The sequence below is a fragment of the Truncatella angustata genome (genome assembly GCF_020726525.1).
Source record: "Truncatella angustata strain MPI-SDFR-AT-0073 chromosome Unknown BKA67scaffold_4, whole genome shotgun sequence".
Lineage (NCBI taxonomy): Eukaryota > Fungi > Ascomycota > Sordariomycetes > Amphisphaeriales > Sporocadaceae > Truncatella > Truncatella angustata.
The window spans coordinates 2,076,524-2,092,594 of record NW_025763384.1 but is presented as its reverse complement, the minus strand read 5'-3'; the positions used below and the strand labels follow the sequence as shown (position 1 = coordinate 2,092,594).

General features: G+C 49.5%; 6 protein-coding genes across 6 annotated transcripts; 3 read left to right on the top strand and 3 right to left on the bottom strand.

The window, feature by feature from the left end:
- Positions 1-78: 78 nt before the first annotated feature.
- Positions 79-1,141, top strand: BKA67DRAFT_564819 (uncharacterized protein). The gene is made up of 3 exons (XM_046102770.1): positions 79-349; positions 430-463; positions 531-1,141. Exons 1-3 carry the CDS (start codon positions 303-305, stop codon positions 990-992), a joined length of 543 nt encoding a protein of 180 aa, XP_045958619.1. The 5' UTR covers positions 79-302; the 3' UTR covers positions 993-1,141.
- On the bottom strand, positions 1,142-2,186 carry BKA67DRAFT_564812 (uncharacterized protein). Its single transcript, XM_046102769.1, has one exon. The coding sequence runs from the start codon at positions 1,848-1,850 to the stop codon at positions 1,398-1,400; it is 453 nt and encodes a 150-aa protein (XP_045958618.1). The 5' UTR covers positions 1,851-2,186; the 3' UTR covers positions 1,142-1,397.
- Positions 2,187-3,637: 1,451 nt separating this feature from the next.
- BKA67DRAFT_535673 (uncharacterized protein) lies at positions 3,638-4,881 on the bottom strand (the record flags this gene model as incomplete). The annotated part of the gene is made up of 4 exons (XM_046100051.1): positions 3,638-4,065; positions 4,130-4,353; positions 4,405-4,469; positions 4,522-4,881. 4 exons carry the CDS (start codon positions 4,879-4,881, stop codon positions 3,638-3,640), a joined length of 1,077 nt encoding a protein of 358 aa, XP_045958617.1.
- Positions 4,882-5,457: 576 nt separating this feature from the next.
- On the top strand, positions 5,458-7,945 carry BKA67DRAFT_517873 (DNA topoisomerase; the record flags this gene model as incomplete). The annotated part of the gene is made up of 5 exons (XM_046097948.1): positions 5,458-5,538; positions 5,596-5,793; positions 5,847-6,025; positions 6,078-6,253; positions 6,321-7,945. The coding sequence occupies 5 exons, from the start codon at positions 5,458-5,460 to the stop codon at positions 7,943-7,945; spliced, it is 2,259 nt and encodes a 752-aa protein (XP_045958616.1).
- A 2,836-nt stretch (positions 7,946-10,781) lies between these two features.
- BKA67DRAFT_658649 (putative Sin3 binding protein-domain-containing protein) lies at positions 10,782-11,861 on the top strand (the record flags this gene model as incomplete). The annotated part of the gene is made up of 1 exon (XM_046107313.1): positions 10,782-11,861. The coding sequence occupies one exon, from the start codon at positions 10,782-10,784 to the stop codon at positions 11,859-11,861; it is 1,080 nt and encodes a 359-aa protein (XP_045958615.1).
- A 2,058-nt stretch (positions 11,862-13,919) lies between these two features.
- On the bottom strand, positions 13,920-15,770 carry BKA67DRAFT_275797 (Isoprenylcysteine carboxyl methyltransferase family-domain-containing protein). Its single transcript, XM_046095921.1, has 2 exons — positions 15,407-15,770; positions 13,920-14,928 (listed from the first exon to the last, which is right to left on the bottom strand). The coding sequence occupies exons 1-2, from the start codon at positions 15,424-15,426 to the stop codon at positions 14,187-14,189; spliced, it is 762 nt and encodes a 253-aa protein (XP_045958614.1). The 5' UTR covers positions 15,427-15,770; the 3' UTR covers positions 13,920-14,186.
- Positions 15,771-16,071: the final 301 nt, after the last annotated feature.

Here is a 16,071-nt window from a genome sequence, read left to right as displayed (position 1 = left end):
CGCTTGAGTAGGCAGCTGCGTCTATGTACTATGTACTGCATGGCCCAAGCTCCTTGTATGACGCTGGGGTAAGGGTCCGTCTCCGTCTCTATCTCCGTCTCCATCTGCAACGAGCAAAGGGCGCTGAGCCGCTTCTGAAAGTGAAACCGTCATTGACTGAAGTGGAGTGGGCCGAGGTTTGTATTCAAGAAGCTCGATCATGCCATGCATGTTACGAATGTTCTTGAAAAGGTGGTAAGCATTTCTCCGTCTTTGGAACATCGTAAAGACTAGGTGTAATCAACAAATCGACTGCACTCAAGATGGCAGCAACTCTCATCTTCTCACCTGGTCCTTACCATATCATATCGTATGTCTAGACTACTTCAATATCTTCACTCGCACTTATAGGTCATCTTGCTATTTAGTCAATACTAACAACACAATCAGCTATGGAACTCTCCTGGGAACCCAGGTTTTTCACGTAAGCGCTTTCTTTTCTCGTCTTCACTTGTGCCTGTGAGCTCACATATCCCTTTGCTCTCATGTAGTCCTTCATCAACGCGACAGCTGCCTTCAGGACCCTCGAGCGACCCGCATTTGCCATACTCCAGCGTGCCCTATTCCCGTGGTACTTCGGCATACAGACTATTATGCCTGTCGCCCTGGCACTCACATATCCAGGGAGCCGTATCGCAGCGAGCGGTATCCAAGGCGCGCTCCTGAACGAAGCAAACCGATGGGACGTTGCAGTGCCACTAGCGACCATGTTCGTTACAGGTCTGATCAACTGGGCATATTGCCTGCCAGTCACGAATGCCATTACAGATAAGAGACGCACACAAGAGAAGAAAGACGGCAAGCAAAGCTGGGATGCGACGCCACAGTCGCAGGAGATGCAATCCCTCAACAAGCAGTTTGGGAAGATCCATGGTATTTCGTCTCTTCTCAACCTCGTTACGCTGCTTGCGACGATTACCTACGGATTCAACTTGTCGGCAAGAATACAATGACCAAAGCACAACGATAAAAGGGCATGGCCACGCTTCGCTATGGACTGGTCGTGTACGCGCGAGCATTGCTTGGTGATTATGATCTGAAAGCTTCGAGTGTTATTTAGCTCTCTAAAATACAGCACAGTACAATATAAATTGGCGAAGATGCTGTTGCATTCGCTCAAACAAAACCCTGAACTCTGCAGGAGAAAGAATCGGCACTTTTGCCAGTTTTGGATCCGTTGAAACACCATGAAAATTGAACCGAATTATCCGTTACGCCTTATTATCGCCTCCCTGTGGGTATAGTGCAAGACCTGAAATGCAGGCCCTTTCAAGAAATATCAACGTGTACTGGAAACATGGTGCTGATAGGGTCGCACAGTTTTCGTGTCTGGAAAACAATCAGTCGGAAAAGGGTCGTTAGGCCTTTCCGGCGAGTGCAAGGAGTTCGGCCTTGGCTGCGGCCAACTTCTTAGCCTTGGTCTCGGCATCATCGATGGCAACAACCCGTTCCTTTGCTTGCTTGAGAGAGTGGTGCAAAGAGAACTTGCGAGGCTCAAGGGAGAGCTGCTTGGCGACATCAATCTCCTCGGTTGGTTTGGAAAAGTCACGGGACATTGGGTCGAGTGGGTTGAGACCAGTGTGCGATCGTCCGAGGGTTACGGGGCGCAACTCGTCGGAGCCTGTCGAGGTAGAAGATACAGATGATCGTCGGGAAACGGCAACCCCGCCAGCCTCAGGAAAGTAGCTCTCGCCGGCTTCTATGGGCTTCCTAAGTCCGATGATGTGGGAGTCTGTAGCCGGAGACTCTGAGACGGTGAGAGGGGTGAAGAACCCGGTGATGTAGGAAATTGCCTGTGCGAGAGTCGACATTGTTGTGTATGATATCGGTACCGGCCGGGATATTTATTGCTTAGATTGGTCGTGGCAGAATTATTTGGTTGTAGAACAGCTGTCTGTTTTCAATAATTGTCACAATGATGCAAGATATGTTGTAAAAAGAAAACTTTTTGAACTGCAACCTTAGTTACAAGTATATGTTATCTTGCTCTGGACTTGGGTAGAGGCACTAGATGTGAGATGAACACAGAAGAGTGGAGATTGGAGAGATCAAGAGAGAAAGAGAGAGAAAGAGAGAGAGAGAGAGAAGACGAGTCACGATGGGGAGGGTTTGGAAGAGCGTTGGCGGGAAAAGAATTGGGTTTTATTGCAAATAGGTCACGCCCAGGTCCCACTCACGATGCCCTCAGCGGACCATGGGAGAGTCGGACACTAGGTAGGTGCTGGAATTGTTGGAAGACCCCCACTCCACTCTCTGAGTCGCAGCTACCCGCACGTTGACACCCTTGATCAGCGCGCCTGGATTCCATGCAACGCAATTTTGCACTTGAGTAACAGGGCATGTACTTGGATTAGTCGTTCACCGCATACAAGTAAGTTGCTGAGGTGAGTGAGTGTAGATGAAGGATCCTGGAGACCAAGCGGTATGAATCATGACTTCTGATAAGTCCAAGTCGACAAGCTGCAGATAGGGTCCTATCCGGCCCCGCTCACCCACAGATTCGACATGCACCTGCACATCGTGAGCTTTGGCGGGGCCCAATGGATTGTCCCAGGCAGAGCTCAGTGCACAGGGACTTGATCCCGGTGCCGGTCGCCAAATGCGGGATAAGAACGTCCAGCTGCAGCGAGTTTCGATGCAAATGCCCGTCCCGGTATCTACGGGCATATCCAGAACTGTGCCCCCGCGTTACCAAGAACTCAGATGTACACCTTCAAAATTTGTCCACGAAATTTTTCGGATTCTATCAACTACGCATGAGTCGTCCGGACCAAGTTTCTCGGAAAACTCAGACGAATATAGGAGTCATGAACATCAAATCCACAAACCGAGTAAGCAGACCATGCCTAGATGCATGCAGTCAATCAACTTTGAACGCGCCAGAAGCGAAGCTGCCACGCTAGAACGAATTAGACCGTCTAGGATTACGCATCTCCGGTCTTAAGGCCGATGGTGGCTTTTGAGATATGCAGTTTAGGTTTCAGACAGCAGTCGATCAAATTGAGCCTCTTGACCGCCAATTGTTACTCGGCAAGTGTATTTGCGGCCTTGGATATCTTAGTGGTTTGGAAGAACCACTTCAGAAGATCGCGACAGTCTTGGAATTGTCGCGGCACCGTCCCGTTTTTCAGTCGCACCATCCAATTTGCTCGGCAGCATGAACCACCTCAAGCAAGCCTCCTGGCTAACATTTTTGGCGGACTCGAGCAGCGGATGACACCTCACCACTGCCGCCTGCGGATTGAAAGCTGCGGGGAATCTCCCATTTTCGAGGTCACGAAGGATTTAACAGTCTTATTTGCATGAACATCTGACAAATGACGTCCACTGGCAGGCAGGTCAGCTGCACAACTCGCTCTGTCATGGAAATCCTCCCCCCAAACGGCCTGGGGCGAAATATAATCACCACCGCTTCATCCATCATTCCACGTCCTGTCTTGTAACACCCGTGGGCCCCGTACAACATGGCGGATGCACCGCTGCACCTCCTGCGTCATGATGCAGTGAGGAGAAGCCTCGTGCCACAGTGTTCACCCTCTCCCTCAACCGATCTGTGAACAACACGAGTGCCTCATCACCCTTTGCCACCAGTGGTTTACTACTTCTGCTTTCCAGCTTGCTCCTTCCGTTCTTGTCTCGTGGCTAGCTCGCTTGTGCGAATAACCTTTGGCTGAGGCGCCTTATACGGTGTAAGACTGGGAACCGTCATGCCAACTTGCCCTTGGTAGTGTTTGTACTCGGGGTATTTTCCTGCAGTGATGAGCTCTGTGAGCCAAGTCGAACCCTGGAATAACATGATCAAGAATAGTGAGCCCAATCCAGTCCAGCTATACAAGACCTGGGTCGCATAGCAGCTCCACTGGTAGAGCACAAACCAGATTGTTTGTTCCGCAGTGAAATTAGGATGTCTGCAATATGCCCAGAGTCCAGAGGTAATAAAACCCCGGTCCAGTTCCTCATGTTCGTGCTTTGAGCCGCGTGGGACTTTAGCAGTCTTCTGATATTCATGCTTAGTGTTTTGATAATCTGGGTTTTACTCTTGTTAGATTATAACACTCATTTTTCTTCTCCTCAATTGTCGTGGACTTACCCCATTGCTGCTGATCGCTGAACCACTCGCTTGCTACCAGCCCCAACTCGATGGCTGTGAAGACCAAGTCTGCCACAGAAATATCTTTTTCATTCTGGGAGGCAAGCATGATTGCATAGGTAGGCGACGCAAGGAGGAAAAGCAGAACGCTCTGCATGAAAGAAATAAAAGTGAGGTTCAAAACGAAGAATGGAACTGGTCCAATATATTTCTTCACGAGTGCCCTAAAGACGGTTAGCATGCCGACAGATCGATCCAGCTCATATACGGCTTACCACCTATAGTCCTCCGAACCAACCTGGTACCCTCCTTTACGCCAATAGTTGAATGTCAACCTAGCCTGAATCTCGATTAGTCATGCCAAAGAGCAGGTTCATAATGGGAATTCTTACACTCCAAATAGTACTCCAGAACAGAATAAGATTGAGTCTTTGAGTGTTGAGATGGTTCAAATCCGCCCAGACCTTGAAATGCGCATTGTAAATAGTTGGCAGCAGACTCCACATGCGGTCAACTTGAGACCAGTTACGATTGACCTCAGCCACAACCAGGAAGACAGCTCCAAGAAACAAAGAGAAAGCAAATCCTGATACCAGCGGATTCGTCTGCTTGTAAAGTTCCAAGAGGCTGTGAGGGTTAGTAATATTGTCAAGCAATCGTCGCGGAAGCTCGTATAACTGTGGCAGGAACGGCTCAACAGTCTTTGACCATTCTGCGCAGGCTTCAAGCGATATGAAATGCGGGATTGCCATGGTTGAAATGCACTGGCGATTGGTTTCCTCAGCTATTGCACGGGTTCTATATGAAAGACGAACCGAAACGCTCCAGGATTGAGTTGATATACGGTCAGTCAAATGAAACAAGAGATCCAAAAAGTGCGTCATGACTTCAAAGCAGCAGTCTTTGACGCTAGACTAGGCGACACGCCTCTTAGCGCGCTGGATCATTCATGGAATGTGGGGCTGTACTTTGTTGACTTTGAGTGCAGGATCGACCATTGACGATGGCTTTTGGTTTATCAACCACGAAGGAAGGTTACACACGAACGGTCAACGCGGCCATCAACCGTGGTAATATCGAAAATTACGCGGCTAATTCTTGATTGCTCTCGAGGAAGCTGTCTATGAGGCTTTGATCCTCGATTCGACCCTAGCAACCCATTGTTGGAACAGAAGTCTGCTCTAACTTGGAACTCAGCCATGCACGCATGCTAGTTGTGGTGTCAGATGAACGCTTTCCATATTTCCAGTCCATATCTTCTCATTTCTCTCAAGCCATCATCTACAATTGTCAGGACTGCAATTTCTACAGTTCGTCATCAGTCAAAGATGCGGGTTCTTTGCGTTGCTGAGAAGCCTTCAATCGCCAAGGCTGTTGCTGGGCATTTATCTGGCGGGAGTCAGCAAGTAGTCAGTCGTCTTCAGCATGCATTCAATAGGAATTTTCGTGCTAACCAGATATATCAGCGGAATACCCGTGACAAGTATATCAAGAATTACACCTTTGACTATGACTTTGGCCAAGGTTGGGGCAATTGTTCTGTGACTATGACTGCGGTCCTGGGTCATCTCACAACTACTCAATTCACTGCTGAGTACAAAGATTGGAAATTTCCTCCGCCTGATAGTTTGTTCAATGCTCCAGTTGTAACAACCATCGTTGAGGTATGAAGGGAAAAACCATCAACTGATATAGGCACAATTCCTGACGATTCCAGGACAAAACCAACGTTGCCAACAATATTGAGCAGCAAGCTAAGTATTGTCAAGGTCTTTGTATCTGGACCGATTGCGATCGTGAAGGTGAACACATTGGCCACGAGATATGCGAAGCAGCCAAGAAAGGAAACAGTCGCATTCAGATCAAGAGAGCTAAGTTTAGCAATATTGAGAGAGCGTGAGTCTGATTTGAGCCGTCACTTCAGATGCGATTTATTGACTTCTGGTAGGCATATTCTGAACGCTGCTAGAAATTTGGTTTTATTAGACGAAAAGCAGGTTAATGCTGTATCAGCCCGCATCGAATTAGACCTGCGTATTGGTTATGCATTTACTCGATATCTAACAAACAATCTCAGACCACTGGGAGGTCCTCTGGCAAACCCGAAGTTAGTCTTGAGTTATGGTAAGTTGAATTCCATTCCTCCAAAAAACCAAACAAAAACACTCCCATTTCTCAACCACATTTGCAGGATCATGCCAGTTTCCAACATTGGGCTTTGTTGTAGATCGGTATTTCCGCGTTCAGAACTTCAAACCAGAACCGTTCTGGAGTATCAAGGTTATGCATAAAAGAGAAGGAATCGATGTAAACTTCATATGGACCAGAGGCAGGCTGTTCGATCGCGGTTCCGCAATTGTTCTTTACGAACGATGTCTTTCTGCAAAGATGGCTGAAGTCATCAAGGTTCAGGAGAAACCAACCAAAAGATGGAAACCACTGCCCTTCACCACGGTTGAACTACAGAAGTTAGCGACTCGATTTTTACACATGTCAGGTCAAGAGGCAATGACAGCAGCCGAGAGCTTGTATAACAAAGGCTTCATCAGTTATCCCAGAACTGAAACTGATCGTTTCGACTCTGGGATGAATCTCCGAGCTTTGGTGCAGAAACAGATAATTGACCAACGGTGGGGTCACTTCGCCCAGAATTTGGTTGACGGCGGATTCAACCAACCTCGGCAGGGACGCAACGACGATAAAGCCCATCCTCCTATTCATCCAATTGCACATGTTTCCGCTGCTGCTTTGAACAATGAGAACGAAAAGAAGATCTACGAACTTGTTGCTCGTCGTTTTCTAGCTTGTTGTTCGGATGACGCAAAAGGTATGGCTACGGATATCGACATTCTTTACGGCGAAGAAGCTTTTCATGCCCATGGCGTTGTCGTCTTGGAACGTAACTACCTCGATGTTTACGTCTACGACAAGTGGACGGCTACTGTGCAATTACCTAGGTTTACTGTTGGCGAACGCTTTGAACCTTTTGAGGCGCTCATGGCAGGAGGCAGAACTACTGCCCCTAGTTATTTGACAGAAGCGGATTTGATAGCCCTGATGGATGCCAATGGTATAGGCACAGATGCGACCATGGCGGAGCACATTCAGAGGATACAAGATAGACAGTATGTTAGTGTTGTTTCAAGAACACGCCGCCAAGCAGATGATGGAGATGAGGAAGAAGACCATCCACCGCCAGCCCCGGCGGGTAGAGGTGGACGCGGCAGCGGTGGACATGGTCGAGGACGCGGTGGCCAAGCAGGCACAAACACGAGAAGGGGCGCATCCAGTCAGATGGAATTCATTCCAACTCAGCTGGGCGTGGCTCTAATAGAGGGGTTCGATCGGATGAACTTCGACACGAGTCTCGGTAAACCATTCCTTCGAAAAGAGATGGAGTTGAAAATGAAAGCCATTTGCGAGGGTCGAAAAACACGACAGGCCGTGCTCAATGAGAGCATCAGCCAGTATCGACAAGTTTACAACCAGTCACAGGAGAAGTTAAATGTCCTCAAAGCTGTGAGTCGCCCCTTGGGCAGCGAGCGATTCGAGCCCGATGAATGTTATTCGATACTAACCCTCCAATCCCTCAACAGGCGTGTAGACAATATCTATTCCATAATGGTGCTGGCTGATGCGGTCTCACTGCTTGAGGCAATCGGTTTCATTCTGCATATCCTACTTGGGCGAATGAGCCGCTTCCTGTTTTTGTTTCGGTCGCTACTGAATCATGTTTCAGAGCCGAATCCAGCAGCGGCAAGCTTTTGCAGCAGAAAGCGCTGGCGACTTAGTGATCGACGAATATTCGCAGATTGAGACTTCCAACTTGTAGTCTTTCACAAAAGCAATATCGCGCTGCATACTCTTGCAACCCTAATTGGTTGATATTCATTACATCACATGAAGAAACATACGGAATAGACCGGGGACGGCTGCACCTTTTCTGGAAGCGCGAGATATCATCTCTGCTTTGATATCTCGAGACATTCTGAAGGGCGTTTCGGCAAAGGCTTATTACATAAACCTTCTGCACCACGAAGCTGTCGACCTCAACCTCACCAATGGCTTGGGCAAACAGGTGTTTCGTTGGGATTTTGTCCTGCCCACAACAGTTCAAAACGTGGGGGAGTTTATGGAAGGAGAATCTTCGCTGTTCGTAAGTTTCCAGCGGGGTAATGCAGTTGGATATCGAGCCGGAGTCCGAATGGTTTTCGGGAAGCGTCTGCGCCATGCAAACCCCTCAGTATCTTGCCCACTGAGAATCGCTTTTAGTCGCACACCGTCCGATTACAATCCGGATACGACCAAAACGCTGGAATTATTCGTGGCGACTACGAGCAGATTTCACGATGTTGCGGGGGTGCGGAGTTGCAACACCAGCTATGTCAACAATCAGATGATGGACCCGATCGGGCAAAAGTATCAGCTGGGCGACCATAGTGAAAGTTTAGCAAATCAGCCAATGAGAACATAGTCCTTGCGAAACGTGAAGCGACCACTTGGATATCTGGGGCTGCAGCCAGAAGCACGTTCTTGATTTTAAGGTGGTTGTTGACGGTTTCAGTGACGAGGTGCGAGTCATTTTCGGGTAAATTTACTCCATTTTCCCTGCAGACGACTTGGTCCACGAAATGTAGGTACGCGAAACTATATCGCAACAGTCCCATCATCAACCTTGGCGACCATGCAACACCAGGTCAGCATAATCGTTAGTGTAAAGACAAAATTTGCGGATTCAGGGTCCAAAGCCCTCCCTATTGTATGTATCTTTTCACCTAGCTCCGATCTTGACTGATGGTGTTGTGGAGTTGACGATGGTGGAATTTGCGACCGCTGATGGCTGATGGCTAGGACTAACACGCGTCCTGAATCCTGATCTATAAGTTACCGGGCTGAGTGCAGCGCATGTTGCTGAGGATACGAAGGCCGGCACAGTCAGCGTAGAGAGCAATGCCTCATCCGGCATGCCCGAAACATTTCGTTCTTCCTAAACACACATATCAGGATCCTCGAACTTATTACATAGATCAGCGAAAGAGTCAGCTATCGCAGGTTCCCCTATTCGCAAAAAGACCAGCGCGACAAGCTACGAGTTTTGGGTGTGAACTTTAATTACCTATCTCCAGATATTCGTGTCATTCCGGGTCGCTCTGATCACTTTCGGATCAATGAACTAGTGGTATGTAAAGTGGTCCAATACGGGCACACCCGCTCGAGGAATAGTGGAGATAAGGCCCCCATTATCTGCTTTGTACAAGTACGGATCCGTAGGGCCATGGCACCTGCGAACGGGGCAGATTACTTGCAGTGCTTCTTCTCCGTGCTGTGCTGCATGGTAATGATGGAATCAACGAGACCAAAGAAAGCGGCAGGTGCTGCTGCGTTGCCGGAGCCCAGCACCAATCCACACGTCCAAACTGTAGGATTCTGTCCTGCCGTGTTCGGGTTTCAACAAGACTCTCAGACGGCTTTGCCGGCAAGGAAAGCCCTACGTCATTTAGCATTGCTGGCAGCTTTCTAAAACAAAGAGTCGAATCCACAGTAGCTTTCCAGAGAGCCCAAGTGGAATCCGAGTAGACTTAATAACGCAGACCGTCAAACATGTCAGATTGCTAGGGCACACAAAAGAAAATGCACCAGGGCTGTCTGCTTTCTATTGTTTGGGTCTTGTAAGAAGCGGTAGGTAGCTCTCAGCAACGCAGCCAAGAACAAAAGAAAAGGAGTGAGGGAGAGGTGAGTATGTACCAGCAATGTCCTCACCCTCACCCCTGGTCTTCATCCCTTTCAGCACTGATAAGACCACGCTGCGACCAGCACTGTCCGTACTACCGAGGATCCGGCACTCAGGAAGAACGTGCCGCGAAACAGAGAAACGGGTACTTACCAGGTACTGGTTCTAAATAGTTAGAAGGAAACTAAGGCCAAGCGACATTTCCTGTAGTACGGTATGGTCGGAGTAGCAAGAAAGCCAAACGCCTAGGAGCCATCGTCCTGGGCCAATTCATGGAGCACGAGTTGCAGGGAGGGGGCCGCATAGCCGCTAATACTACACCTCCACACAGAGGACTCAAGTGACCTGCTCTCCAGCTCCGTACTGCGCACAATACCTGTTGAAGACCCCTGTAAGACCCAGACCCAACCAAGTCAACATACCTTGGAACTCTGCTGTGGTCGCTGTGCTGCCCGTCCAACAACCCAGCGCCCAGCGTGCTATCACTGACACACGCAGACACACACACACACACACATGCCCCCCCGTCAGAGCCATATGGTATGTAAGTGCGCCGTGTCGCTCCTTTCCTCGTTTGGGGGGGTCTCTTTTTTCCTCAAGCAATATCAACAAAGAGAACAACGACACGCATTTTTGCACCCAAAGTCATCTTCTTGTCACAGTCAGGTAATCGCGACAGCACTGCTATTCTGCCCTTCTTTTATTTGTGGTTTTGCCCGTTGTCATCTTCGAGCAAACACCCCATCGCCATTTCAACTTGCCTACTTCGGAGCTGTGCTTGTAAGTCGCCCTCTGACTCAACCCTCGCCTCCCAGTGACTCGACCCAAATACACGCGTCACACACGCTCGGTCCTGTTCAAACATACTTACTCTGCGTCGCTTCAGTATACCCACACGTCCTGAGGTAACCAACTCTCAAAATGGCTTCATTGGCAACCGCTGCTGCTGTTCGCGATATCCCAAAGACCTCCTTCGGCCGAGACAACTTAACTGCTGTAGCGGCTGCTCGGAGCGTCCCTGTGACACGAAACCATCCCCTCCCGACTCCTCCCAACTCCATATCTCCCGCACTGCCTCCTCATGGGCTCAAGGCGGCCCTGCAGAAGGCCTCCAGGCTTGACCCCATCGACTCAGATCTGGACCTGCACGATGGTACCGATTCGGACCACTCCGTAGGATCTCCGACTTTTGAGTCCGCAGGTGCCATCTCCCCAGCCCTGTTGTCCAAGTATCACCTCCCGGAGATCTTGCTCAACCACGGACCCATGCCTATCCGTCACATCATGGGTTACCTGACAACATCAGTCCCTGGCTTCGCCGGCATAGCGCCTCCGAAGGCCCGAAGACTTGTGGTCGCAGCACTGGAGGGACGTGGACAAGGACATGGAGTTGAAGGCGGAGGGGTGACCGGTGACGTGGTGTTTGAAAAGGTTGGCTGGGGAAGATGGGATGCGAAGCGACGTGGCCAGCCGGGTCGGGATACTGCATCTCGAAGGTCACCGACCGCTGCTCCCTACCCAACCAGCATCCCCATCATCAGTGGCCCACGTGGCATCGATCGATCTCGGTTGAATGCTCGTGCCACTAGCTACGGCAATTCGGCTGCCTTCTCTCATGACGATCGCGACGTCAGCATGCTGGAGAACGAGGCAGATAAGATGTCTCTCGACTCCCTAGATGGACCGGCTTCAGCTTCTTGCTCTGAGGCCCCTGACGACGACGATATGATCATGAATGACGACCCAGAAGATGCTACCGACGACGAGGACTGGGCTGCCGTCGGAGCCGCTGCCTTGCGAGCAGCTTCCTATTCTAGCCCCGCAGAGGCCCGCCATGGCTTTTCCCATGTATATAAATCTACCAATGGCTTTCGCTCCTTTGGTGCCGGTATGCTCCGTGAGCCTCGACTGGATAACATCGACATGGCCGCGTTAGCCGCCTCACCCAACACCCAGGAGCGGGAGGCTATTCAGGCACTTTTGCAACTTGGTTCTGTATAATAATCTTGCATTGGCGGCGTTTTGAGGGAAACCACCGGACAGGAGACGAGTTGATCTGGTTTCGGTCGGTTGGCTGGCTGCACTTGTTTGTGCCATGCATGATCGAGGCGGCGTTCCTCTAGATCATATCCTGGTATTTCATGGACACGCGGCGTATCTGGCATAGCATGATCTGGAGGATTTTGGTTTGGTTTTGGTTTTCAGGCAACAACTCCCCATGACGCCTTTTACAACATGATTTCGGCGTGCTCGAGACCCCGGAGGCTCGTTTAACATATACCCTCCTTCGAAGCGGGCCTCATTTGGGGTCGACATCTTTTTATTCACACGACCTGACGACTTCTTTGTGGGAGAATCCGAAACGGATACATCCACGACTCAACCAAGAGGACATGACCTTGAGACCATGGACGCGTCTATGCGTGCTCGGTCCCGAAGTCTCTTGTGACACATCTTCTCAACTCAACATTATACCCCTTTTAGCATACATCTTTTTCTTCCTGTTTTCCGCTGGCAGAAAATATACCCACTTCAACAATTCTGTGGGGTGCTCACTATCTCATCTGGCAGACGCTAAAAGCTGTCGGGAGCTGAGACTAGCTACGATATTTTGAGGAATGCTATACTACGCACTCACGTACACAATTTAATTATCGGTGGAAGTCTTGAGCAATTGGCTCGCACTTCAAAGTTCGACCTTCGCATTACGCAGTTGGACATGCAGAAACAAACCTTACGGTGGCCATCTGCTTTGGCATGTGGAAAATGGATGATTGGTGACGGGAGCGAAAGTCACGCAATCACACCAAGCAAATATTTGATGAGAGCTATCTCGACCTGGAGGAAGAGCTTTAGAATCGTCATATTGTGAGGATTGGCATGATTAGTCATAGTTCTTGTAGCGTTGTTGAGGGCTTTGTCCCTGTCCGTCGCAGAATGAAACTATCAATCGTCTTTCTCCACTGCCACGGTCTCTTACATACAGTATGTACCTGCTGCCTGTGTTACTGATCGACCAGTCATCTCGAACATGGCTTTAGATTGTGGGGTTGGTCAGGTTTCAAGAGCCTCCACCTTAGGGTTATGCTAAGTTATATTAATAGACCTGGTGCTGTGCTCCTGGCATATCGTCAATCGAAGTCCCATTGTTCATGGGGTGGAATCTCATATGAACCGAAGCAAAACCGTATGGCAGCTAAAGGCCTGGACCTGGTATTCCCAAGAATGCCATTCGCGGAATTGCCTGATCAGCGATGTCGGGACAGATGGGTCCTGTCCAGGGCAAAGATACATGTTTGCAAATTCCATTCTCGTCCATACCCAGCAATATTAGGGGAAGCATCCGTGCAAGACAATCTCAATCATATCTCGTGTTCTGTGCAGTGAATATGTCGTTTGTGCTATTGTAATCTCCGAACATTTACCACTCAGTGCGTATAGCGAATCAAGCCTATGACGCCACGTGAGGCCCAAAGGTGATATCCTTGGACAGTCAGGGAGTACCTCATCAAACGAGTACTTCTCCCCCCATTGAATGCCGGCGTCATGGCACAGCGTTTCTCTCATCCTCGGGTTCTTCAACGAAGACTGGCCTACATTGCTGGACATGTCCTTAAAGGGTGCCGCAATTTCATTCTAGGGGAGATCGTAACTAACCGCCCAAAGACGATGGCTCACAAAGCCTCGACACCACAGCTCATGGATAGGAGTCCCGGGACCAGACACGGGATGACAAAATTGTCCGGTACTATAATAACGGATCCCAGAGAGAGGACCTTCTTGCCAAGCTAAAGCCTTAATCCAAGGACATATACATATCTTGTCTGGGATGTCCGATCCCGGCGAGCATCGTCGTACGGATCATATGGAAGGCTAATGGTCTTGGGGGTCTCGGAGGAAACGTTCGGGCCACGGTATGTGGCTCTCATCGACGTGCCGGCAGTTCGGAGTCGACGTATCACTCACTGCCTCGCATATTGAACCGGGAGTTGTTAGATGCCTACACAAACAAATGTGAAGTACTTAAGAGGCGTCTCTGTCTTTCGTCGAGCGGACTGGCCGATGTTATCCTCCCATTGCTAGAGCTATCTACTGTATTACCTGATCCTTTGGAGGAACAGTTCCCAGTCATAATATGTTACAGGAAGTTGTAAAGGCCAAAGGGCTTTGAAAGTGGAAACGGATGATATTTCTTACAACTGCACCGATCGCTGTTATAGCACTTGCACGTCTCATGGTTCAAAAGCCTTGCTACCGTACGTTTTCAAATGCTTCTCAGATAGGGCCCCTGAACGCCACAAGCCCATTCTAGCCGGTCGACGCCCATCAACGGATGAAGGGAATCATGGTAGGTACACGCTTTTTGTACTCAATAAAATCCTCACCAAAGAACCGAGCCATGTGCGCCTCTTCGGTCGGTATTCTCGTAGAAAAGAATCGCCAAAGCACGGCTAGATATGCAACGAAACAGATGGGGTTACCAAGTACTATTTGAGTGCCAATCCCCCACCAGAAGAAGCCAAAGTAAGACGGGTGCCGCATGACTCCATATATGCCTGAAGTCATGAGCTCATGGCCCGTCTTCTTTCTATCCTGGACAATATGGTTGAAGTTGGTACCAAGCTGCATCATAGCAGTAGCCCGAACAAATTGTCCAATAAAGACGAGCAAGAATCCGAGAAGTAGGAGAATGTGTCCGGTATACAAGGGGGCCCATGAACGATTTGGCCACAGTAGTTTCGTGAAGAAGCACTCAATCGTCGCAGACGAATGCGCAATGAAGTACATAGGCCAGTTTGCGGTCAGAAGAAAGGACTCGATCTTGGCCTCTTGCGTATTGTACTTTGCGGTTGTCCAAAACTCGAGAAAATGGAATGTCGAGAGCGCGGCGAAGAAGAAAGGCACTCGCCATAATGGAGAGGATGAGAATAGTATGACCGCCGCGATCGCCACCGCAGACAGCGCAAGCGAAATACCCAGACAGAAGGACCGAAGCGCAATGCCTTCTAGCGACTTGGCTTTGCCGGGAAAGTATAGCTTATCAGGCGAGGGGCGTGCGCTCATAGGACTGGCGATAGGAAGCAAATCGTCAGCATCCTTCTCTGTAGGCTCACGACGAATGGTAGGCAACTGGAGTGATATGCGCCTGTCTTTTCTCTTGTTGTTGGCCCACAAGGGTCGCTTGACATCTTCGTTCTTCTGGCCGGGCAAGGCACCACTGGTCCAAGCTTCATCTTCCTGAACCTTCTCGCTCGGGGCAAAGGATGACTTCCATGTTGGTGTTGAGGGTATCTCGTCATTCACTAAATAGTGAAAGCCAGCAGGTGGCTGATCATCCTTTAGGGAGACTTTGGGAGAAGCTTGTGGCAGCGGCGACGGCGGCGAAGCTGTTGGTGGATCTTCTGATGACTCAGACATCGCGAAGCTATTGTTACTGCAGATTTTCCTGAGGAAAAAAAACGAGTAACGGACGCAAAGGAGTCACGATGCAGATGAAGCGCGAACCGCCGACGAATATCTGTAGAAGAAGAAAACGACCGACTTACCTATCTGGAAAACTCGCCATTGTGACGGTGTGAAGTTGGTTTGTTCCGTGGGGATCAGACCATGCGTGCGACTTGAGACAAAGGACCGCTTGTGTTTTCTTGTCCTTTTCATGTGTTGTTGCCACAACCGAGAAGCTGCCTTTTGTTGGGTGTTGTCAAGAAGCTGTCGGATCCTCGAAGCAGCCTTGTCTTCTGGCGGGGGGTTCCGGCAGGAAATAGAGCCTGATTGCTGGAGGAACACGCTAAAATTAGCAGTTGCTCAGGTACCTCGGATCATTGGCGGCCGGAAACGGCATTGCGACAATGAAAGGATCTTTTGAGTATGACGCCATATCCAATAACACTGCTCCGCAGAAGAGAACCCGAAAATTATACTGAGCTTCATCGTTAGCATTACGAAATATTCACTTAAAGGTTTGCATTGATATTCATAAAAAGCTGCTTTGAGGCAGGGAATATCAGGGCCGGAGATAGTGTATGGCTACAGGTTGGAGGATCCATTTCGAGAATACGCGGGGGATATATAGTGGGGGGAGGGTGATGTGAGGGATGATGCACCTCAGCCATCCAAATCCAACGTGATATACACTCTAACTGTCAATATTCACACGTATAATCCGTGACAGACCATAGATGTGTACAATGGACCCTCTTCGTAGCATAGA